Source organism: Amblyomma americanum, chromosome 1, assembly GCF_052857255.1.
Source record: "Amblyomma americanum isolate KBUSLIRL-KWMA chromosome 1, ASM5285725v1, whole genome shotgun sequence".
Taxonomy (NCBI): Eukaryota; Metazoa; Arthropoda; class Arachnida; order Ixodida; family Ixodidae; genus Amblyomma; species Amblyomma americanum.
Genome location: NC_135497.1, coordinates 226,858,522 through 226,884,726, shown reverse-complemented (window position 1 = coordinate 226,884,726; position 26,205 = coordinate 226,858,522). Strand labels below are relative to the sequence as shown.

The following is a 26,205-nucleotide window of genomic DNA, read 5'->3' as shown; positions in this document are numbered from 1 at the left end:
ACAAAACGTGTCAGCCATGAGGCTCTTCGGCTAAAGCTGCTGCCCTTGCATTTCATCTCCGTGATGAAATACAAAGACAGACCCCGCGCAGCAGACCAACGTCGCTGGCAGTGATGGGAGCTCTTGCTGAGCTCGGACAAAGTCATACAGATGAAATCTATCCCGGAGCCTGAGTGAGTTGCGGTGACTTCGAACAAGGACAATACGCACGCGTGGCACACTGGAGTGGCGTGAAACGCTCCAAAGCTCGTAGACCACCAGGGGAGGTCCCCGCTCACTAAAATGTGGTCGCACGAAGCGCAGCCGCTGTCAGGCTGCTGGGAAGACTCGCGACCGGCGCTCCAGCACGGCAGAGTCCCTGCGAAACTACGACGCCACGGTATGTGACTGAGCCCGGGCCCCGCCCGTGTCGGCGCAGCAAGAACGCGGAAGACGACGCACCGGGGTACGCGATGCAGCCGGCCGCGAACCAGCGTGTCCGCACGCGACGACGAGATTTCATCCGAACGGCAGGACGAACACTTCGCTATCTGCCACCCGGAGCTGCAACCGGGAATACGTTTGAACGTTCGGCTACGACAAATTCTGACCTTTATCTGGCTGTCGAGCGCGAACTTGACCCAAACAAAAGCGAACGCGAGTTGTACAGCACGCGAACGAGCCCTATTTAACAGTTTTAGCATAAGCAGAGACGTACTAGCGTAGACGTACACGGGACTTCCTAATGCCTGCTGCTCACGGGCAGTGACAAGTGTGTGCTCATATGGGGCGCCCACCTGTCACTGTGCATGCCAAGCAGGCGTAGACATCATTACACGCCAGCGCTGATACGTCTCCGCTATGCTAAAACGCTTTCATTTTTCGCGCACATTCTTCCGCGTTTGTTGAAACCTTTACATTGCGTCATTTTCTATTTCACACGGAAGCCTGACGTTTCGCCTTCGTGAAGTGACCTGCCCATTCACTTCTCACGCTTTATTTGTGTTCACCCCCAATGCAGTTGCAGGTGTAAGGCACCGAGCCCACACGTCCCGTCACCGTCACCTTGAGCGCCACTTCTGAACTTCTAAGGAGAACGTTTCGGAAGAATTCCGACTACCGTCCACGGAGAAAGAGGGAAATGAAGTCGAACAAATCTGTTTCGGAAAGTGCGTTCCTTTCCACGCTGTCACCCGTGCAGTCTCTGCGAGATGGCATGGTGTACTTCCCCATCGTTCGCGATAATTTCTCGCAAGCTGATCACATGCAACACAACACAGTTGCAAATGCTCGCTTCATCAGAATTTAGCTTCATACCGAAGGAGTGCGCTTCACGTGCATGAGGGTCGAATCAGCACACAAAACGAAATTCGAAGGAGACGCATAGCAAACATGGCCTTTGTATGAACACTGTTAGCCTCAGCAGTTTAAACTGCTGGCGCATCCAAGTGTTTCAGCATCTGGGAGGCATTCACCGCCGACTTATAGGTGCATCTTCTTTAACGTTAGCCCGACTTACACCCAACACCAAAGAAGAAGGCAATCAAACCAGATTAACCTTCGCGACGCGTTGAGTGCATGCTTGGCAGTCTGCTCACAGCCAGCAGTATTTTCTTACCTTTTACGAGCGGAAGAAAAAAAAAAGGGGGGGGGGGGAGGGGGGATTTAGCGCGAGTTCGCGCACTCTTCACCTCACGCAATGAGCCTACGCTATGCAGTAAAACATCAGCGTGAAAATACGGCCCGGCGTCACGTCTCTGCAGCCTTGCAAGGACCCCACTGTACGGAGCGCTCCTTTTCTCCGAGAGGCAGACCGTCCCCGCATTTGAGAGGCAGCGAACGCCTAGACGGCTCGCGTAGCGCGGCAGTGCAATTTTTCATCAGCAGCAGGAACCGATCGCATCGCCGGAGAGATTGTCGCCTCCGCGAGTCGGCGGACGACGTCGCGCACTGCGGACGACAGAGTCGAGGCCTCCTTCGGCGGAGGCCGTCACAACTAAACGAGCTTAAGGCGGGATCGCTGTCTGGCATCAACGGCGGGGATACTTATCGCGCCAGCCGAGGTATACACCCACAGTGTCCATCCATCGTGCGGCCTGTGGACGTCGCTCTTTCCTGATGCGCGCCGAGGTTCAGTCGCACGAAATTGCGGCCCGAGACGAGGCAGCGTATAGCGTTGCTTCGGCCTTGCCGAGCACACGCGTCCGCGCGGTGTGACGCCGCTGTGGGGGATAAGCAATCTTCTTGGCTCGAGGCAGCGCGGAGGAGGTGTCGGGCGGTGGCCGCCAGTAGGACGTGTCATTTCCGCGATGCATACGCGGCCGAGATCGCCCGCCGGTCTCGTCGGCTGGTGAAGGCTGAATTTTTACCCCGCTTAACTAGGGCGTGTATGCAGATAAACGCATACGCGCGCGAACAGGCACAGATGTCGTCACTACACGAGTAGGCGGTAAGCGATCGTCGCGAGAATATCGCAGATAGGTTACGCCAACGATTTATGAAGTTCGTTTTCTAGTACGGATGACGGTCACAGGCTACGCGGACAACTGGAGCTATGTAGCGAATTACGTAGTTGCGGTCAGGTGTAAACCGTACTTTTCGGTGCAAAGCATCGGCGATGATGTTTGGCCCCTGTTGTTTTCTTAGCTACTGCAACATTGTAGAATCTTAGCCTCATGTATCCTTTGCGACGCATGCAGTGATCGCGTTGCACTTTGCTGGTTTCTTGTTTGAACGCCGCATGAGCACCATGAATGACCTGTATTCTTCTCGTTGCAAGAGTTGGATTTAATAAGCCTTACATCCCGCGCAAGCGTTGTGCAACCCTGTTCTAGTAACGCCGGTGAAACCTGTCATGTAGTTCTTGCTTCAAATTTCTTTTTCTCCTTTTGCTGTTCGCACTCATCGCGATATATTTTTTTTTCAAGCTGAGAGTATTAAAGCAAACTGACAACCAAACAAGGAAACAAATAAACAAATGAATAAGGCGGGATGTCACGGCTGTAAAAACAAGAAGAAAACTTAAGGCTATACTAACAACAATTACGTGCACTTAATTAGTCCCTGTCTCAATGTGCTAGAAAGTACCGAAGATGTGTACCTCGGCTTAGGAGGACACGACCACGGCCCGAGTAGATATATATCGACCGCAGTTAAACAACGATCATTCAAGAGGATGCGACGCCTCCGTCTGGTCACGTGCAGCGAGCATTCTAAGAGACAGTACTTCACGAATACCTGCTCCGTGGGCCGAGATGTAGACGCTCGCTTTTGCGCGATAGCGGTTCAGGGCGACTTGCGCGTCTCATTTTCGCTTTCCTCATAAACGACCGGCTGCGATCGTGGCTTCAACATCTCCTTCGCCGCACAGCCACGTCTTCTCAGCTGAACGAGGCCTGGATCGCGGAGACAGCGCGTGGAAAAGTCCGAGCCGATATCTCTTTCATTACCATCGCTTCTTATTATTTGGGCCGAGGGATCATGTTCCTTCCTTCCCTCACCTCCGTCCCGTAAGAGAACACTGCATAGTTGCGGGGGAAGAAAGGGTGGCGGGCAGTCATTTTTTTTTTTTTTTTTGGTAGGAGGGTGCGGCGTCGAGGCTACAGCGGCCGAAGCCCTCTACCAACGATACTCCTTCCCCCCCCCCCCCCCTGGATGCGGGGCCGGCCTCGGCGCGGCGACCCCCTGTCGCGCTCGCAAAGTGCCGGTGGGCGAGCCGATGATTCGGTCTCTGGCGGCCGCAGCCCTGGACGTCCGCCACGCGAGCGCCCAGCGCGAACGGGGCGAATGGGCCCGCGCTGCTGCGGCGACCCCGTCGACGGCGGGAGCGGCCCGCCACTCCCCTCCTCCGGGGGTGCCGTGTCAGCGAGGGGTCACGCTCCCGGCGTAACCTATATACCGCCGCCGGCGCCCTCCTCTGCACTGGAGCACTGTTTACTCCGACGGGAAGAATTACGAGCAGAGAACAGAGGCGACCGCTTCGGCTCTGGCCGTTGTCCCTCCTCATCGACGCGGCAGAATCGTTCGCCGCGGTGTCCCTTCGTTTGTTCGCCGAGAAATTTGTGGACGCCAAAGGTGATGAAGGAAGGGCCGGTACCCGCACGCGTGCACCTAAGTCCCTCATTTTTTAGAATAAACAAAAGTTAAAGAAACTTCAAGCGGTCATAGAGCGCGAAAGTGGCGCAAGAAACACAAAGACGAACGTTTAAAACACTGCCAGCTCGAAAGAGACCGATTGAACAAGATTTACCTCTCCAGACTGAGCTGTGCGGCTATAAGGAAGCTATACAGCGTACAGGAGCAAAAGGGGACGAGCAGTGGCAGGCACTTGCTAGCAAGCTATGCGCAGTTTGCGAACGAGGCTATCACAGCACACCAACAGCTGGAGACGGAACTGATGCCGCGGAACAAAAACACGAAGCGATGGAGGATAGCCGCTAAAACCGAAAAAAAAATTAATTGGGTTAGACGAAACAATGAAACGTTGAGTGCGATTTGTGAACGCCACAAGCTATCCAGTGGGTAGGGGGAGCTGGAAAATCTATAACTGAATGGTGTTTTCTTAGCTTCATGTCGCAACATATCATGATTAAACGAGGCAAGCAAGTTGTAATATTACGCGAGAAGAAAAAAAAAACATCGTCAAGTCAGGTACAAACAATGCATTTTTATTATAACTTGTGACGAAAGTATGACCAACTGTTTAAATATGAGGCAACGTTCACCGAAAAGAAGTCATGCTTACAGTAAGCAATCTATCGCTGTTGTTCGACGGGTGGTTCATTCCATCATATACCGCTCCAGCCGCCGCGGTGGTTGAGTGGTTTATGGCGCTCGTCTGCTGACCCGAAAGACGCGGGTTCGATCCAGGCCGCGGCGGGAGCATTTCGATGGAGACGAAATGCTAGACGTCCGTGTACTGTGCGGTGTCAGTGCACGTTAAGGAACCCCAGGTGGTCGAAATTACCGGTGCCCTTCACTACGGCGTCCCTCATAGCCTGAGTCGCTTTGGGATGTTTAACTCCCATAAACAAAACCATATACCACTCCTGATCATCATCATCAGCCTGACTACGTCCACTGCAGGGTAAAAGCCTCTCCCATGTCTCTCCAATTAACCCTGTCCTTTGCCAGCTGCGCCCACCCTACGCCTGCAAACTTCTTAATCTCATCCGCCCACCTAACCTTCTGCCGCCCCCTGCTACGCTTGCCTTCTCTTGGAATCCACTCCGTTACCCTTAAGGACCAGCGGTTGTCTTGCCTTCGCATCACATGCCCTGTCCAAGCCCATTTCTTCCTCTAGATTTCGACGAGGATGTCATATCAACCCGCGCATGCTCCCTCACCCATTCTGGCCGCTTGCGGTCTCTTAACGTTACACCTATCATTTTTCTTTCCATAGCTCGCTGTGTTGTCCTTAACTTAAGCTGAACTCTTTTCGTTAGTCTCCACGTTTCTGCCCCGTAGGTGAGTACCGGTAAGATACAGCTGTTGTACACTTTTCTCATGAGGGATTTGGTAAACTGCTATTCATAATCTAAGAGAACCTGCCATATGCGCTCCACCACATTGTTATCCTTCTAGTTATTTCCCTCTCATGATCCGGACGAGCTGTCACTACCTGCCCTAAGGAGACGTATTCCTTTACCACTTCCAGCACCTCGCTGGCAATTGTGAGCTGCTATTCCCTTGCTTGACTGTTGAACAGTACTTTGGTTTTCTGCGTGTTAATTTTTAGACCCACCGTTCTGCTCTGCCTGTCTAACTCATTGATCATGATTTGCAGTTCACCTTCTGAGTGACTCATCAAGGCAATGTCATCAGCGAATCGCAGATTATTTAGGTATTCTCCATTAACTTTTATCCCCAACTGTTCCCAAATCAGGCCTTGGAATACCTCCTGTAAACAGGCGGTGAATAGCATTGGCGAGATCGTGCCTCCCTGCCTGATGCCCTTCTTTATTGGAATTTTACTGCTCACTTTATGGAGGACTATGGTAGCTGTGCAGTTGCCATATATATCTTCCAGTATTTTGACATAAGGCTCTTCTACCCCCTGATTACGCAATGCCTGTATGATTGCTGAGGTTTCCACTGAGTCGAATGCTTTCTCGTAATCAATGAAAGCTATATATAGAGGTTGGTTATATTCTGCGCATTTCTCTATCACCTGACTGATAGTGTTAATATGATCTATTGTGGAATATCCTTTACGAAAGCCTGCCTGATCATTTGGCTGATTAAAGTCTAAGGTTGCCCTGACTCTATTAGCGATTACCTTAGTAAATACTTTGTATGCAACGGATAGTAAGCTGATCGGCCTGTAATTTTTCAAGTCCTTGGCGTCTCCTTTCTTATGAATTAAGATAATGGCAGCGTTCTTCCAAGCTTCTGGTACGGCAGAGGTCATAAGGCATTGCGCATACAGGGTGGCTAGCTTTTCTAGCACAATCTCCCCTCCGTCCTTCAACAGATCTGCTGTTACCTGGTCTTCGCCAGCTGCTTTTCCCCTTTGCATCGCTCCTAAGACTTTCTTTACTTTCGTTACTGAAGGGATTACGCATTGCTGTTAGCTGCAGTCTCTATCTCATTAACGTTCTGTTTAAATTGGCTACTGTATAGATTTGTGGAGAGCTTACCCCTCAAAAGGTTGGCTTATCGATTCCTATCAGTGTCACAACAGATGTTCCAAATGTTTTGGACACTCGAGGAGACTGGATATGTCGCAATCACCTATAACAAGCCGCATTTCGAAAACGTGTCGTCTGGTTAGTGCAGCTCATATAGGCATCCCTAAAGACCGAAAGGTCTCTAAAGGTGAGGAGAAGGGTTCTGCTTACTTTGCACAGATTTAGAGCTTAAGGGGTGCCGTAAGAACTCCGATACACGGCTAAGGAACAAACCCCGCTGCTTTGCTGCTTTTGGCAAGGCAGCACATCACTACTCTTGCTTGCTTATTAACACGCGAACAATCTCATCCCGCGATCAAGTCGACATTTTAGGTGTTGTTGTTGTTGACTGTCACTTGAAATTCACGTATACGTGACATGTAGAAAAAGTTCCTTATGGTATAGACAGCATTGATAAAGGTTAGGTTTTATTTCACCGCTCACGCATTATTAACTTTGTGTTATGCTTTTATCCATAACCACGTCAAGTGTTACATTTCATCTTGGTGTAATTCATGTAGCACTCATCTTTAGCCACCAAAGAAAGTGCAAAAGCAGGCTTTACGCATCGCCACGTTTTCTTCTCGCCATCGCTCCCATCATTCAAAGAACTTGGTGTCCTACCTCTCTCATCCATGATTCTCTACAGACTTGGTATTTAATTATTTAATGCTTTGCATAAAAATGTACACCTAACTAATTTTCCTCGGCACTCACTTCTTAACACCAGCGTCACGTACTTTTCTTCTCGTAAGCGCCTTCTTTCGCCGAAAGTGGAAACCAATTTTTTGAAAGCATATATGCTCAGTTTTCCGGTATAACACCTTGGAATTCATTACCTCCAGACTTAAAAGAAACGACCTCAACTTTTTCATTAAAAAGAAAACTAAGGCAACGCAATTGCAAGACATTTAATACGTAGCCATTTTCTGTTGTCGATTATTTTTGTCTTTTTTTCTTGTTTTACTTTTTTGTGTGCATAGCACCTGATCATTGTGTACTAGGTATCGTTTTGTTCTTTTAGGGTCTTTTCTTTCAATTTTGTTCTGTATCGATAATCGATATTTTATCTCTATATCCCAGTGGCATGTTCCCAATTACCAGTCAGTCATATCTTAATGATTTGTAAGTGCTCAGACTTTTAACATTTGTCTCGTTTTTTACACAGGAGGCATTGCCTGCGGTTTTTTAGCCTTGGGACCTCCTTTTGTATATTTTCCATAGGTATAATATGAAGACTGTATGTTTTATTTGAAATAAAACTCGTTTGAATTGACACTGACTGAGATTAAAATGCAACAGTGACGCAAGCGATAAATAAAATATCAAAGTGTGTTGCAACCGTCTTTTATCATGCGCTTCTTTAAACGCTGCGTTCAAGCACTGTGCAGTGCACCTAAGCGCGTCACTGCGCAATCATTCTTCTGGCGCGGCCAGGTATAAAGTCATAACCTTTCCCTACAGCTGTCTCAGTATGAGGCGGCATTTAGAACAGAAGCCTGAAAGAAATCATATCGGTTGTTCTTTAAGGGATCGGCTGGGGCACGCAAAAATAAAAAAAAATCATTCCCAAGCCCCAACACGGGTCAATGTCGCCGAGCGTCTTGCTTCTCGCGTAAATAGAAATGAGTAGCTAAATATCGATCGCACAACCTTGAGGTATATAATAGCGTAGGGTGCTTGCCCACATCCCAAGATTATGCTCAGCGCTTGGTACGGAGGTGGGTAGATATTCCGCCAGCTCCGTTATTTCGTTAGCGAACGCTATATGCTTCCGCGCGTGTGACAGCTTGCTTGATTTACTGCTCGGCGCTCGTGCATATTGGCGCGCCGCTACATTAATTTGCGCTAAGGTTTGCCCCGAAAAGAGCCACTTCCCAAGCCAGCAGGCACTGCCGAGAATAAGCCCGTATATGAAGCAGCACGAGGACTGAAGTGAGTGAAATAATTGTGGCTGGCGGGCGAGGCATGCACCGCCAATGCAGTCCACGCTCTTTGCCCGGCCAGTCTTGATAGTATAATGAAATTGACCGAGCGCTCATTTTCAGGTTGTTCGGCCGGTTCTCGTGCAGATGCTATCGGGTGGGCTCCGGGCTTTATGCGGCGTCAAAGAAAAATGGCGGAATCAGGCTACCAAAAAAAAAAAAGGAAATAAAAAAGAAGTTGGCTGTATAAAAAAAAGCCGCATTGCCCGCCTCCTCCCCGATTCTCCCCGCCCTTGATACACGGAGTATTTGTCTTGCCACGTCATCGGATACCGCGCGAACAGGGCCGAAAACAAGAAATATGCCTTTCTATACACACCCACTATTATACCCGCTGTCTTGCCGCGGTGCGAGCTTAATTTTTCGCTATATACCGAGGGGAATCTTTAGCACTCGAGAATCCCATTAGCACGCGGCGCCTATCAAGCGCGCATCGTTAATAGGTGTGTATTGAAGCAGCGAAGAGGAATTAAAGCCAAGCGAAAGACGAGGTGGCCAGCTACGCGGAACGGCTGTGAACCGAATAACAACAAAAAGAAAGAAAAAAGAGCGAGACGAGTCGCTTCGCGCCCAACCCTATTTTCGCGCTTTTCCTCATTAACAACAATCTGAGCCAGAAATCTCCCCACGGTTAGCACATTTCAAGCCGGGAAGGTCAGCAATGAGACCAGTTTTACGGGCGTCTATCGCGCACATGGCGCTCTGCGGTTGCTGCCCAGGCTCCCGCTTTCTTTCACTCTATCACTGTTTTCTTCTTCTGATCTGTCGCTGTCCCAAATGTCGCCTTATTTTTTTTTTCTCGGCGTAATCAAAGAAAAGAGCGAAACCGAGGAGGAGGCGCGAAATAAGTACGCGACTCGTAAAATAAACCGCCATCGAAGCAGCCTGGTGCCCTTCGCGGCTAAAATTGGCCTGGCCTGGCCTTGCCTCGCTCGAACGCGGAATCCGTCGCATCTCTCGGCTATTTGGTCTTTTAGGGACGCCGTAGATGAAGGGCGCGCCTATCATCGCTCGATAGAAGCTGTGGGCATAGAGTCGCAGGGTCGTCGTGCGCCCGACGCGGGTCAAGCAACGTTCAAATGGGTTTCGAACTTTTCAGCCAAACATTTCCACATTCACGAGCACACGTTTCGCTAAGCGTAGTGGCGTGTATTCATTCGCCTGATCTACCGGTGATGCTACCGGTGATGCGCATTTACCCGAACGCCAGTCAATAAACGCCCTCATTCGCACATACACGAGTGTTTTGCCATGCTTTTACCTGTGCGTTTACTCTGTGTCCACCTTTTTTCGCCTTTCCATCTTTCGCCCTCAAATATTTTTTTTTTGTCAAATCGCTTCCAAAGCCAACGTTTTTAATACGAATTACGGTTCATCCATTGAGTGAGCAGCATACTCAAGAAAAAACCGAATTTTATTTTCGCATTTCTATCGTATGTATATAAGCTGCTGTTCCAAAAGCAGCGAACTTTATTAACAGAACTCGCGATCTTCGCCACTTCGACAACGTGCCTTCCACGGGAGGGGCACATATATAGCGTGAGTTAAGCGCGTCAGATTACATGGGGCCGTATTCTATAAGTTGTCCGTTCTCCATTGCCCATTTCGCTTCAATTTGTCCGCTGTCATTGGTTCCTCAGGTATACCCGCGGCTTTCAAGCGTCTGTGGGAAACTACCCGGCCATTGGGTGGTTGGCAACCAGACCTCACCATTGGCTGCCATTGGCTGCGATATGCACCCAGAGGCCGGGTCACTTCCCACAGACGCTTGAAAGCCGCGGGTATCCCTGAGGAACCTATGACAGCGGACAAATTGAAGCGAAATGGGCAATGGAGAACGGACAACTTATAGAATACGGCCCCATGTAATATTACGCGCTTAACTCAGCTAGTATAGCTTAGTGACCAGTGACAGCGGACCAGATGGAAGTGAAATGGGCAATGAAAACGGACAGTTTATAGAATACGGCCCCTGGAGAACTTAAGCAAGCTACCACCAGCATTTGCGTCGTCTGAGATTCTGCAGCGACCTCTGAAGCGAACCCTGCACAACACGCATCTCACCCTGCAAACACTCGTCCGTAATATTTGGCAATATCCGTAAGAAGTGTTAGGCTACCTCTTCTTTACCAGCAGACAGAGCGAATAGGATGTTCGTAAATAAAATTTTTAGATTCTACCTCACAGCCATGGCAAAAGGCATGCCGAATATATTTGAGGCCTACGCTGGTGCAGTGGCGTTGACCAGGCCAGCGAGCCTACCGATGCAAAGACGTGCTCCGCCGCAGTGCACGGGAGACGGGCCGGAAAGCCGAAGGCGTGAACGATCCGCTTCCGGGTAAGAAAGATGTTTGGGCAGTTTGGGGAAGATTAGGCAAGCGCCCAGCCCGCACCTTTGTCTTCAAGCTAAAGTTCGCGTACATAGAGTTTAATTTAAAGCCACGCGGGGTCGAGGTTAGCGCGAACCGAACGGCCCCGCTCAGCCGTTGCTACACGCGAGCAAAGATGCGGCGCGCACTCAACTTTCTGACTTTAAAGCACGGCTCGCCGCAAAGAAGGCCTGAACGTTCATGAAGCGGACTTCGGCGCACGTCAGAAAGTAACATGTGCTTTCTGTTTGCACGGAAATAGCCAGGAGTAATTTTGCGGTCCGCAAGCCGCAACCCACCGACGTGTGCCAATGCATTGGAATCGAGTGGCTACGTGTGCATGTCCCATAAGAGGGAGAATCAGCAATGGAAATTGTTAGCCCCTATTTTGCAAGAAAAGAACTTGTTTTAACGACATGGGTGTAACGAGGGCTCTGATATAACGTATTTCAGCAATAGTCTGATATATTTTGCCCCGCGCTAGCGATTGTTGAAAAAAGTATGTCTCTATGTCATATTGTTTTGTATTTATTTTTCACCTTCGGCTGAAGTTGACAATGTTCCATCTGTCAGCGCTCTCAGATGGGACACTGCCATCCATGCAGCCTGTTCTAAAATTTCATAAATCCAGCCCCCCGAGCCACTGCGAACGGAATTCAGCCTTCCTTGTCAGGCGTGCGATCACGGGCCAATGGCGATTGCTTCTGCTAATTCAAGAAAAAGAGCACATCACCGTACGACATCTTTCGAAGTGCGCTATCGATCTGCTAGGGGCCACGTCAACGTTATTCTTTTCTTCCTTCACCACGTCATCAGCGCGGGGATGAAGGAAAGAAGCAAAGCCTTTGGAAGCCGCGCACGGGATAACATTCAATAAACTCCTTCAAGCGAGGGTTCGAGAAGCGGCGTCTCTTCGAAGCATCCCCGAACGACTTCGTGCCGCGCATAGAACACGCAGTACGTCGCTGCCCCTCGGTCACTCCCTCGACACCCGTAGAGCACACGGCGGCGGCTCTTCAGGACGCAGTGATGGCGATCCGTGTATATACGTATAAGCGCACTTGGATGGAGCGCGCGATATCGAAAAAAGATTTCGACTGGAGGCTTGTCGCTACATTAAGAGCGCCACGATCGAATGAGGTTATCTCTGGAGCGGTCCCGTACACCCCTGCGCGACCCTAACGTTCACCCCTCTCCCTCTCCTGCTGTTCGTCCGCTCCACCTGAAATATGAGACGCGAGCGCTGATCGGCATCGCGGCTGGCTGCCGCGTAATTGAAACAAGTCACGGAGGCAGCGCCGGGCGGATCCGTTCTCGCCGAGGAGTGATGCAAAATGGCCGGCAGGCCCAGTGGCGCGTATATACTATACACCCAGCGCTGCTTTTCTTCTTTCGGTGCCCTTCTTCTTCCCTCCCATTGAAATGCTTCTCTTTTCGCTTCTTTACTCTTCTATAGGTGAGCTGTCAAACTTAATCCCCCAAGCGCCCCGCGTTTTCTCGGCGCCCCACGAAAGCGAAGTTACTTCGGACGTGTCGGCTGCCTGACGCGGCAGCCGACGGAGCCTGCTCCTTTTCCTCCTTCCTCGAATAAGAGCGGTGCGGCCAGAGTTTATTTGTGTATTTTTTCTTCTTGCCCATAATGCCCCGAGATGGCGCTAGCAGCGAAGAGGCCGCGCGTTGGTGCGTTTGTACGGCATGGATATCGCATCCCATACGCCGAAAGATCTCCTCTCATTTTGGTTCTCAACTGTCGCCCTCTGCCGGCTGCTTCCGTCACTGCTGCGTTACATCCGGGCAAAGACGCGTCTTTAGACGCTCGCTTAAGCAGAGAAAAAAAAAAAAGCATCAGCACCTTCCGGTTTTATTTCCGGGTTGAAATATTGTAGATCAAGAAACACCGCGAAATCGTGTAAGGGCGAGAATAGAAACACTACCATAGCATGCTTGTTGCGGCAGAAACCGGAAACAAACATATACGCAGCAGACTAGACCCGAAAAATCGCAAAACCACGGGACAGTGGAAGGAGAAACAACAACGCGGCGCAGACAGCAGTCTCTCCTTTTGCCGCCCAGAGTTTTTGCAGCTCTTCAGGTCTATGATGTCTTACCGACTGGCCTGCGGCCAGGCCCTCCTAATTTATGCAGCAGCCACGACTATTTGGCGGCGAAATTATGCGAAACAACATTATGCGATTTGACACAAGACGCACGTCTGCCTATTATGAGCCGGACAGCGTCCCTTAATTCCTTCCCATTCTACAGCCTGATGGCGCTGAAACTAGACTGTTGTATACGCGTCCGGCATTTCGCCTCTGAACTACCAACAGGTCCCGTGAAATCCCTAGAGATGGCGCGTGCGTACCCGCGAGAAAATCCGGCAAATATAAAGGAGTGCCTAGCTTTCATGTGCCCGACGCCTACGCGACGAACTTCACAAGTCGTGCCCCGAAGGCAACCTCAGGTTCCCTTAGCGAGTGGCTCTCTAAACCTTGAAAAAGCTGTTCTGAAATGCTTTTACCGGTGCCCATTGCAAGCCGAAGTTCCTTCCAAACACCAGGTCATCCTTTTCTATTGGTATCTTTCCTCATTGTATGGCGCGTTTTGAAAGCGCGCTATCCAACGCTGCTGCACGTTTTTATGCGCATGCGAAGCAAAGATAGCCGAAGAAAAAAGGTCTCATTAGCGGAGACTGTTGCCAACTAAGGCAGTTGCTCAGAACCCCTGACAAAGTTGGTCTAGGCTGCTTTTTAAAGCAGACGCAGTCGCCACCTGTGCGTCGTTCAGGCGTTCATCACGTCGCAGAAACGCGGCCAACGTCAGGGATTTAGTCCGAAATAAAGCGCTTACCTAACGCCCCAGAATCTCAACCAATGCAGTGTTTGCATGCATCTCCTAGTCTGTGAAATGTGTTACAAAGGGTTAGTTTACAAGCGGCCGCCAGAGCACCGCAAAAGAGGAAGAAGAGACCAGGATAGCAAGACAGATAACGCGAGTGCCATGTTTTAAGAGGAAGAAGGAGGAGGAGATAACGCGCGAAAACGGCGGGAAGCTGCGCGGCAGCGCGACTTGCGAAGACCGCCGCCGATAGCAAACGGCAACTCTCTCCCCGTATAGATGCTGAGAGTGCACTGTGTTGAAAACCGCGCAGCCGCGCACGCGCAGTAAACACCGCGTAAGCGCTCGCTGTCTCCCACGGTGGTGGGTGTAGTGCACCGGGCGCCCACTTGGAATTGGCAGCGCGATAACACCCCGCGAAGCATTCGACGCGGATGCAGCTGTGCCGCTGACAGCCGCCCATTTCCCGCCAGAGCCCAAACAGGGCCTTTCCTCGTCCCGCAAAGCGCTCCAAGCTCACTGGCCTCAATCACGCCGCCGCTGTTGTGCACAGGCGCCGGCTACCGCGGCATAGGATAAACACGCGCGCACCCACTGCGTGTATCAACGGCGGAGGAAGCCCCTGCTGGTGGTGCTGCTGCTGCACGGCTGATCCAATTTGGCCGCCTTTTTTAGGTCCTCCAGAGAGCGCGCCCTCGAACCTCGAGTCGTGCCACGCCGCCATCGGGTTTCAAACGGCTTAATAACGCCCATGCGGCGAAGCCTAACCCTCGAAGGAGCGCTGAACCCGGCGCGAGAGCCCGATTCGGCCTGGGATTTCGGGGCGGCGCTAATGGCCGCCGAAGCGATCCTTTCGTCGCCGCGCAAGAAACCGCACGGGATGGCTCACAATTACGGCGGCTAATGACTACGCCAGAAAATGAATGAATGCAGGAAAGACAAAGCCTGCAGCCTCAGCAGCGCGGGAGGCTGCTGGCGGTGCGAATCAAGAGGCCTCAATTAGCCGCCCGCCCGCGTGCGCTCGTGTGTGTTTATATACGCCCGTCGGGAAAGGTCAAGGTCAACGAGGGACGCCGGCTTTGCCCGTCCGCTGCCCCGCGTCCATGCACGACTTGGAACAATGGCCGACTCGGCTCTCCTAGCTAGGCGCTTAATTAGCGGCGGCGGTCGAGGCATCGAGGAAACTGCTGCGAAGCGTCGCACTGCCGCCGCCCTCGTCGGTGTACCAACGCTTATATATATACCCTAAATGCGGCCCGTCGCGAGTTTCCCACTGGATGGCTCCGGTCTCAGTTCTGCGTGACTGCCTGCGGAGACGTCGCGACAGCTGCGCCGAGGGCAGTTTCCCATCATCGTGCAGCACCGCGCGCGAGCCACGCGCGCTGATCGCTGTGCGAACGTGCCCCCCCCCCCCCCCCCCCCCACACACACACACGCAGCCGCCAGGTTATTAATTAAACCCGTCTATAGACTGAGGCACCCAGCCTGAAGAGCGCCTCCACGATAGCCTCATTTGCTGGACGCTACGGAAGAAAGCTGCATTCAGTTGGGCCCATCGTACGGCCAGAGTGCCCACGACGTCACCTAAATAAGAAGCGCTGCCCCATCGGTTCAATGGACATTAAATCGGTCTACTGGGTAATCTACATGCTCTCGAGAAACGTGCATGAATCTGAACAAACGTATGGTAACAAAGGTTAGAACCTGAAGGTGTTACTAAGAGATCGGACGCTTCAAAAATGATTTGTTTCATGAAGAAGTGAACAGACAACATGCGCCTGTCGGACGCTGCAAACGCATCTTGCAAAAACTTCTTGGATGAGGATGGTCACTTCGGTGGGGGCGGGGAGAAAATTACTTAATATGAAAACTAACTTACCTATTAAGAAAAATTAAGCTATATTAATTTATTTGGAATATGAAAAAATGTCCACTTGTAATGTGTACCGAGCACCGTCACATTCATACCTTTATTGTGAAAATTTTTTCTGCGCCCCGATCATTCAGGGCGTACAACTCTGGAAAGCCAGCAGACTGTGGACATTCGTTAGCGGTATAGGCGTCACAACAGAGCATGGAACCGTGGACGCATGTACCAGCCTTTCTAATCACCTGGCGCGCCATGTTCCAACCACACTCTTATGCCGCTAGACGTTACAATTTGGCGCTTTGCACATCTTAGAAAATAAACACTGGCGCTGGTCGAAAATTTTCAGAAATTATTTTGACAAAAAGAAGCTTTCTGAATCTAACAGTGTATGCAGTATCTCGTGTCGTAAAGCAGTGTCCATCTTAATTCAATACTTGCTTCATTGCGAAGTAAAGACAACTGCTTCTCCTTACGTAGCGTGGCCTCTACGAACACTGCGCTGGCTCCATTTCCACACAAGATATTTGTTTCTCAAGCTATTTGGCCCACTATTGTCACATGTGCATGGTGTCCAACCAAGGCGTTGCTTTGGGGAATCTATACGCGAGCATATGGCAAAGGTAGCTGACATCGAGAACTACTGCGTCGACAGAATGTGCCTAAAAGTGCCGAGCAGAAATGTGTTACCAACGAAACTTTGCTGATTTGAATAAGACTCAGTTCCGCCGTCAGAAGCAGAATGACCAGGGGGAGGGTGTTGCAAGCAGGAGTTGTATGTCTTTCAGAGCAGCTAAACACATCCGAAAAGACAGAATGCCGGCTGTGCTCCAAGCTCGACACGCTCAAAGGAATCGCAGCACCCAGTGTTGACTACACCCAGAAGTTATGGTCGTTGTAGTCGTGTAGTAGTTGCGACTGCGCATTGCACCCGCAATTTTCAAAGAATCAGACAGCCTAGGAAGGCTAAAGTTGGTGCCCTTGACAATGTGTGCGTGCCTGGTGTCAGCCACAGTGCTGCATTATACGCCTTCGTGCGCCAAGGGTTGAATGCGGCTGCAAGAAGCAGAGCGGCGTACGGCGTGTACAGGGCCGTCCATCGGGGCCGCGGGAGCTGGGCGGTGGCGAGGCGCAGACGCGCGCTTCTTTTCGGGGAAAAATGCCTCGTCATTGTACTACACGCGACCTCCGAGGGTCAACTAGCAATTTACTTCGCACGCGTGTGAACGCAACAGACGCTGCACTCTCGCAACTGCCGCGCCGCGGACAGCAATGCGCCTTTGTTTCTCTCTAGTACGCTCCGCGGATTCTTTCCTTTGTTTTCAGAAGCGGTAGGGTTTGGGCTCGTTCGTTTGACATGATATGGACGAAAAAGCGCTAAAAAAATGACGAGGACGCACAAAAAAAAAAAAAAAACAGACTGACAGCTCGCTTTGTGAGGCCGCCTTTTTCTGCGTCCTCAGCTTCTTGAGCCCCCCCCACGCTTTTTTTTTTAGTCAGCATCATGCTCTTTCTTTTATTTATTGAATAGATGTGTGTTCCCTGGCATTACTGCAAAAGCGAACAGCGAAAACGACTCGTTTGCAAAGCCCAGTGATGCCGGAGTACAAATCGAAGGCGATCAAAGTTTTCGTTCAAACTGATGGCATTTTAAGTGATAACATCGCTTCGTTCCCAACATCTGGGACATAAATGCAGAACGCACGCGGTGGAAAACACTGAGAGGCATGAGAGGGAGAGGTACCGTCAAATGAATGGAATGCTATCTCCCACAGTGCACGTGAAGCAAACCAAGTGCTGTATATAATGTGGATCAGAATTAAAATGTTTCACTATCAGTCGGAAGAAATAGCACGCAGCTTCACATCCGAGCGTCGTTATTGTAAACAAATTTACTGACACCTCATAGCCTTCGCTCACGATGCCATGGAACATTTCACGTGGATATGCCACCGCTTATGCAAGTTTCCCATCGAGCACAGAGCTGACGCCAGCTTCAATGGCGGTGATTGTGCGCGACAGCGCAGGCGAACGGGAGGGGAACGGGGGAGGTCAGAACACCCCTTCCCCTCCTCCAATCGTCCTGGCCTGGGCGCAGCATGCGGCCACTTTTGCTGAGGTGGCTTTCGGTACTTGCGGGCAACCTTGATATCGTGCCAGGTAATTGTAATGCCCGATGCCCATTTATTCACTGCTTATTATTAATTTATTAGTAAATAATAACGTAACGAACTTTCGCCGAAAAACAGGGCCCGATTGACAGAGTAAGCGATGACAATGGGGCTGTAACGTCAGCGACTTTTTGTCGTCTCTTTCCCTGCCAGTCCTGCCTATCGCGCTGTTCTTTCCACAAAAGTAATCCGTAGACCATCTCGAACAACTTGTCTTGCGGGGGTGCGTTACTCAATCTGCCGGTATAACTGCAGAACGAGAGAGCAGACACAAGTTGGGTCGCATTGCGCATAGAGACTGCAGAGACAAGCGACGACGACAAGCTGTCGGCGCGTTCTCTCCGTTTAGCCACCCGCGGTCGTCACTATACCACGTGCCGACACCGGCAGCCTAGAGTAATATAGTCAGCTGTGTTACCCTAAGATGCTGGAAACGGCAGTGCACCGTGACCGACAGTGGTCGGGTATATACTGCGCGCCGTTGCATGTCTCCCAAGGACGTGCCTATGGAGCGGGGCCTCGCCGGAGGAAGCTCCAACCGGGACAGTGCATGCGGTGATTTACCTTGAGCAGGGCAGCGTAGGGGTGTGTGTCCGGCTGCGTGGTGGCGCTGGTCTGCGTGGCGCGCGAGTGGAAGCGCGCGTAGTCCGGGTCGCTCCACTCCAGAGGCGGGAACTGCGCCGAGAAGCTGGACAGCTGCTTCTTGCACTCGCCCGAGGAGCGCTTCTCGGAGCGGCTGCGCCGGAACCAGCGGCTGAACATGGATGACTTGCCGTCGCCTGCGCGCGGGGGCAAGAGGGCGAAGCAAAAAAAACGCGAGTCAGTGTCCGTACACGCCCGTCGTCGTAAGTTTGTGGAACACGAATTTGGCGAAGAAGTTTGATTTCTTTACGGCCACGGAACATTGATCCAAATTTAGCGGCGTGCGCTGAGTTAATTCGCACGCGCAGAATTAGGCTCCGCGGAAAGACAATAAGCCGTCGGCGTCAAATGACGCGCGAGCAGGATAACTGAAACCCGGAGGACAGAAGCGCAAAAATACCGCCGTTGGAGAAGAAACACACTGGCGAAATCCATTAACACTTACAAAGGGCGGTATTCGTGGCATTATTGTCAAAAGTAACGGCTCCAGTATTCGTCCTTTCTCAACTGAGGTCTTCGCGTTTTGTTGATCACGTTTTAGTCTACGCTGATATAGTAAATGGCCGCTAAATTTATACGCCGGCCAATTATTATTATCAATAGTTGTTTATTAAAAAACAAAATAAAACGGTAATAAAAGATTGTTGCTAGTCGCGCCGCCTGCTATCGAAGCTTGAAGCTCCTGAGTTGCGGCTAGTGGAAATAAAAAGGGACAGGGGCAATTATTGCACTCGCAGTTCGTAACTATACGCGCTAACTCACGTGCATGTGGAGACACGTACTGTCCGACGCTGCAAAACTCTTTCTGGGATTTCTTCACGTGCGCGCTTTCGCTGTAACGTGATCGAAAGTGCGCGGGACATTCGCTTGTCGAGCACCAGCTCTACACAGGAGGCGTGCTCCACCCGCGGAAAAAAGGTTGTTTCAGGTGCCTTCATCGGCCCTATCGTAAGATGGGGCCGTTCCACTTCCCTAGTGTTCTCCACAACTGTGCACCATATACCTATATTCAAGGCCTCCATCAAACATCTCCAGCTGCCAACGACCTGGACGGTTTTGCGCAAGCACCCTTAGCCTTTTCGCAGTTAATCTTTACTAGCTTAGACTAACTTGTGCGGCACGAAGCTGAACAGCAAATTGAGACGCGTCGATCGCGCGCCATTTCACAAACGATACCGGGGTGACAAGGTGTCAGGGCGGCAGCAGCGACGCGTTTCGTGCCTTTCCGCATGCAACGGTGCGGCGATCCAAATCCGCGCGCCTGCCAAAGGCCCTAATACTTTGGGCACACACCGTACACCCGTGGCCGCTGCAGTGGAGGTGCCGGCTCTTGTGCCACGAGGAAAGGGGCGATTTGGAAGCCGACTCAGCAGCCACGAACGACGAAGCAGTAATAAGTAAAGAAGCAAATCTGGGACCTGATTCGTGTCTGTTTTGCGTAAACCCAGCTTTCGCTCGGGCATTAAGTCGCGATTAGCGACCCCCCCCCCCCCCCCCCCCCGCCTCAACATCTCTGCCTCCCCCACCACCATCGCCTGACGAAAAATGCAGTTGGGCACGCATTCGTCAGCCAAGGGAGACCAGAATAACGGCTGAAGGAGCTGCGCGTTGGTCCAGCGGAGCGCATCTTCTTTGCGGAAAAACTGAATGGAAAAAACCGAGACCGCTTTGTTTCTTCTCTCTTTCTCAAAAAGCTGGTCTACCTATACCGTGCGCTGTTTCGACGAAAGTGAAGCGATGAGCCATGGAATCGTTTCTTTTTCTTTTTTGTCGAAGCATTCCACTAGTGCTTCGGGCTCAGCGACATTCTTCGAGATACTTGGGGCGCATCGCCCCCTCACGCGTACGCCACTTGCAGGGGAATGTTTTTCTATTTTTGTTTTAATTTGTAGCGCCAATCAATTGGTTATAGCACCGGTGGGATCCAAACCCACGACCTCCGAATATCGCGTCCGGGCTTCCTTCACACACACACACACACACACACACACACACACACACACACACACACACACACACATATATATATATATATATATATATATATATATATATATATTATATATATATATATATATATATATATATATATATATATATAATATATATATATATATATATATATAATATATATATATATATATATATATATATATATATATATATATAACTTGAATAAAGCTACCAAGCACAACTACCCGAATGTGATCATACCAGCAGCGGCTGTGTTTCGATGGAGGCGAAATGGACAAATGACAACATAAAGAAATTGCAATGCATGCTAAATATCCCCCGGGTGATCGCAGTGCCAGCTGTGTTGCTTCGAAGCGTAAAAAATTCATCATTAATCGTTTAGCTCTAAACGGCTGCAGCTGGCTTGTAGGATTCTGCCCATGTTTCTTTGCCTCTGGCACCTCCAGTGGCACCTGCCTTTTTGGTCATAGTCTTGACACCGCTCCTGTCCTAAAGCTTACTGAACAGTAGCTGCGGTAAAAAAAAAAAAGCATGCGATATCAAGTGAATATCCGTACACATTTCCACCTTTCCACCACCTTTTTATCACCGGTCTTTCTGCATTTCGTATGTACACCTGGCCACTTTTTAAACAGTATCACGCGAGCGTCGAACAAGAGACGGCGCAGCGCTCTGACAAAGCGGAGCGCCGGAAATTCGCTGCAAACGGCGGGCATTTTGTGCGCATGTGGATGTGCTCGCCCGTTTCGCCGCCTCGCTTTACAGCCGTTTAATCAATCCTCGCATAACGCTGTTAAAGGACTGGCCGGGAGCAGTTTTGTAATAAATTACAAGAGCCAACTTTTGCTTCAGAGCATAGCATACGAACTGTACGCGAACAAGAGAATTTCAACGTGAACTGCAAAACTGGAAGATGTTGCGCAAGCAAAGCAGCACACGAGAACGGCTGCTATTCGCATCGCGGACGGAAAGACCGCTCTTTGGAAGTGTTAATACGACACGCCTGTTTTTCCTCTCCAGCCGCAATAATTTCTTTCTTTCTGCTAGCGCTTGATTTCATTTGTTCGCGTTTCATTTGACGCTGATGGTACGTATGAGAGGACAATGACGATAATGTCACATGGCATGGTCTGCTACTACAGTGCATCTGCTTATACTACCCCCCCCCCCTTTTCGCAGCCCTTTGTTATTGAATGTGCTGCCTTCCTTACCAGCGACCGCTCGGTAACACGACTCTCCGTTTTTCAGCGACCCGAAGGAGCAAGTCAAGCTCGCTCTAAAGAGCGTGTCGTGTACACTGCTTTTGTAACGTGGGCGCGGTGCTTCGCTGTTGAGAACCTCTGCGCACAAACTCGCCACTGCTCCTCGGGCTCCATCGCTGGCTCTGACGCAGTAATTAGACGAGGGCAGTAATGAGGCGGCCAGCCCGTTACGAACGCGCGACACGCAAGCCGTAGAGGGAACGCGACCCGCCATTTCGAAACCGTCCGTGAGGACCACTCGTCAAACGATCGGTAAAACAAGCAATGACTACTCTACTTCGCTCGACAACAATAGGGGGGGGGGGGGGGGGGGGGGGGCGAAGAAAGGGCGACTGTCGTCGGCCTCGTTTGCATAACCCAGCTTTTCAGCAAATCGGGCCCAAGTGCCGCGCCGCATTCGGCGGGCTTCAGTTGAGACCGCGAAGCGCGTCCAATGGGCTTGTCATCGCCCAGTGTCCGGCACGTACTGTGCACACTGTATGCGCGGTCGCACGCGTCACCGAACGAACGCGCCAGGACAACATCGGTCCGGTTCTCAAGACGCGCCCGCGACGCGTGCGAATTCGGTCACGCCGCTGCGGGGCGGAGGCGCTGGGAACCGCCGGGCGCGCTTCCCGGCGATAATTGGCGGTTGCGGAGGGGCTTCGCCTTTGTTAACGCGCCTGTACGATCACGGCGACCGTCGCGCGATACGCCATGAGGACGCGTGACGAGGAACAGGCGCCACGTGTGTGTGTGCCCCCCCCCCCCCCCCCCCCCTCGTTGTATACTCAAGTGACTGGCATGCGGCTGTCGGAGCAGGCAAGCCTGAGTATGTATACTTGGAGCCGAGCCGGACCTGGCATATCCAAGAGGTATACGGAAGGAAATGGCCCAAGGCAGTTCAAAGAGCGAGGCATCCTCTGGCATTCAATACGGTGACTCTATCGCAGCCTGTGGGCACTGAGAGGCCGTGACACTGGGGCTGAAGCACAATGTTGGATCGATAACTCGGGCGCAAACGCCGTTTACACCGTCAAGGCCAGTACCGTGCCTGGTAGAGGGCGAAACGAAATCGGCAGAAAAGCATTACCCCGCGAAAGCTGTCTAAACGCGTTTTTGCAGCGTTCGCCATGCCTCGGAAGGCGAGTTATTGGTGAGATTTTTTGTTTTGCTTTTGATCGGGGTTCACAGGAAGGCGAGCACGTAATTGACCAGCATTTTGATGGAAAGGTGTCTGCGGAGTGCAGACCGTCACGCACACCATTCCATTGCGCAAAGCCTTCAGAAAATAAAAGCACTCACATATAAGCGCCTTTGCGAGACTAGTTTATGTACTTGATGCTGTTTTTTTTTTTGCTTCGCGACCACCTGTCGTTGCACGCGACAGGCAAAGGCTGGGCATCCCACAGACGGCATCCCTCCTGTCAAGATCATGCACCATGACTCAGTTAATAGTATTTTGGCATGGTTGGCTCGTTTACGTATAGGTGGAGGAAAGCGTGCTAGCTTGAGAAACACCATGCTGCCTGCTCAACCTGAATGTGCCATGACACGACCCACGCTGTGCGGTTAGAGGAATCCGCGTTTGTGTGCTTCTCTAACGGTGACCTCAACGTACCAATATTACGCGAGGGTCAAATAAAATGATTAAGAAGATCGGGGTACCCTCCCCGGTGCCACTAGATGTAACAGGCTCAGCCCGAACACACACAGGCCCACTAACAGCGCGTCGGGTACGTACGTTTGGCGCCGGTGTCCTGGTGCGCTCCGCGCTTGCCATTGGCTGCTGCGGACGGCGCTGCTGGCGAGAGTCCGTCGTGCGCGGGCGAGGAGCGGCAGAGTCGCACCGAGCTGCTGCGGCTGAGGCGGCTGCCCAGTGCCAGGCCCTCGTCGGAGGCGCCCGCCCGGGTCCTGAGGAGCCGCATGGAGGCGCTTCGCTCCAGGGTGCTGCCGTCGGCCGCCGACTCGTCCGTCGTGTGCGCGGGGCTTCCGTGGAGCCGCGAGATGGCCTCCTCGTTGGTCAACAGCATGGGCCGCTCGGTGGGCACTGGAGACGGGGAGGTCTGCAGGAACGTGTCCGGGGCCGCGACCTGTGTCCGTGGAAAGACACACGGGTTCAGGCCGCTGCGCCTCCCCGAGAACACGCGCAAGTGCAGAAACCGCGGGAAATGGTGGATGGGCTGATCCAAAGCTCGCCGGGAGCCTCAGAGCCCATCGGGAGCGAGTACGAGCGGCACGATACAGCAACTATCGATACGCGCCATCACAATTAGACCTCGAGGCTTGGAAGTACGTTATCAGTGGCGCAGCGGTATACCGACAAGCACTTGCTTCATCCAGGAAGCAGCTAGGCATGCAGAGTATTTCTCAAAAATGTACAGCCCAAAGCGTTATGTTTCAAGCCGCATATAGCGTGGTTTCTGTAGCGTGCCTAGAAGTCCTAAGCTTTGGAGGGGTGAGGGCGAGAGTTTCTCTCGCCGTCAAGACATTCGGAATGCTAGCGACGCAGAGTAACCCACACTGTACGGCCCAGAAGTGAACACGAAGGGCTGTGTATTTTTGTCAATGGCACAGCTTATTATTGAGACTAAGCAACGCGTGCTATTGAAACAGCTCGTTCTTTTTAAGACTTTGATTGGCTCTGATATGGATGTTTTTCACGGGCTTATGAGTACTCAAGTCTCTCTAATGCATACAGCTCAGGCAAACGGCCGCTACATGAGTATGTAAAACTTGTAGCAGGTGTCATACGAGATTTCTTCGCTTCTTTTAATAAATTAAGGTGTGCGTGTTTTCATTCGGCAAAGAAAAAGCATGAAATAGTGCGTAAGAGCGTGTTCTGAACAGCCCGTTAAACGTGCTGGAACTTTCATTGACGAAAAATCCCTCGCGGTCCAGCGCTTGCGATACGATTTACACAGCACAATAATAGGTTAAAACGTCAAACGCTAAGAATAACACACACAGCAGCACCCCACTGACATCGCGGCTGTATGCAGCTCGATTAGCTATGGGGAATCGGCTATATCCACTACTCCCTTCCCACCGAAGGCATGGGAAGATGATCACCTGGTATCCGAGGCCCGTGTGGTACAGCCTGCGCTCCCGGATGAGGGCCCCCAGTGCCCGGTAGACGACGTCGGCGCCGGGCCTCTCGATGGCCGGGAAGGCCTGTCCCAGCTGCGCCGATATGGTGTCCAGCGTGGCCGTCGAGCCACGGGAGGTCAGGTCGAACACCGCTTTGCACAGCGCCTCGGCCAGAGGCGCGAACTGCGTCTGCAGCACCTGCACCATCTCCACCGAAGAGACGTCGCCTGCGAAGACAAAAAATAATGGGTTCCTCGTTAGGATGTCCCTCATTGTTCCCAGACAGCAGGGACGTTCTCACATTCACGTCTAAGGGGGAGCAACTGTGTTCCACGCCAGAAATGGGTTTTTAGTCGTTAAGACATACGTACAGGTCGCTCCAATATTAAAAGGAACAGTTTCCACCAAAGACTAATTTTTGTCTATTTCTCTGCTGATGCTGAAAAATTACATTTGCGTATCATACGCCAACAGGAAACGTAGTTAGACAACAAGTAAATGTGTGCTTGTAGCACTTAATTATGGAAAACTAATGAGCTGCATGGCTCGTTATTCATCTCCATCTCATGAAAAAGAAGAAATTAAGAGAGGCGCAGAGTTTAACTTAGAGATAAACGAAGGGTCAGCGCTCCTGCAAAGAGGAATGCCGGTATCCCGTGTAAAAAGAGTGTTGAGGAAACAAAGAAACGGTGGTTTGAACTGACGTGGGACACGGGATGAGACGGCGATAAATAAGAGCCAAGATGAATTTCAAAGAAAAAAAAAACTGCAGAATGTGGCTTGAAAATTCTCACATCATGCATATATGTATAGGACGCATGGCTTTGAAAGCTTCTCGCGTGGCTTGGAAAATCGATCCGTACACAAAGAGAGCCACAGATAGTTCCCCCTTTCAGCTCCCCTTTTTCCAACGTGCCTAGAGGCAAGTGAACAGGTTGCACTGAACCTGTCGACAAGCAAGAAAAAACAAGAGGGCCGCCGTTCAATATACGGCGCACTAAAGTTGTGAACTAGTCCAAAACCGTTAAGGTTAGCGACTTCATCAGTCGATACGTCTGCAACACGATCATTCCAGTACGCGTTTTTACTGGAGCAGCTTTGGTTGCGCCGAGGAGCGCTATAAAGCTGACATTTTTTAATGGCGCAAGCGACGTGACCGGGATACTACGAGTGGTCCGCGTAAGTATTGACTGTGAACGCCGTAAAGTTATTAACCCGCCGAAGGTCTTCGCAGCTGAGCCTCAGGAGCGTGTGTGCATATCATCAGGCTTACAGGTCGATCCGTTCGACGTCAGCAGTCCCCAGTAGACTGTAACCTAGCCAGCGAGGTTTGCTTCATCTTTACGCCATTCAGACGACACCAGCAGCGGACGCAGGGACAGGT

At 51.3% G+C, this 26,205-nt stretch overlaps 1 protein-coding gene across 1 annotated transcript in view; it reads right to left on the bottom strand.

Moving 5' to 3' along the window:
* ko (Stork-head domain-containing protein knockout) overlaps positions 1–26,205 on the bottom strand; it is a 366,522-nt gene that overhangs the window by 64,668 nt on the left and 275,649 nt on the right. Inside the window, exons 2-4 of the mRNA XM_077648592.1 lie at positions 24,804–25,048; positions 23,476–23,824; positions 18,439–18,653 (exon numbers count right to left, since the gene is read on the bottom strand). Of these exons, the coding sequence (XP_077504718.1) occupies positions 18,439–18,653; positions 23,476–23,824; positions 24,804–25,048 (809 nt within the window). The remainder of the gene's footprint in view (positions 1–18,438; positions 18,654–23,475; positions 23,825–24,803; positions 25,049–26,205) is intronic.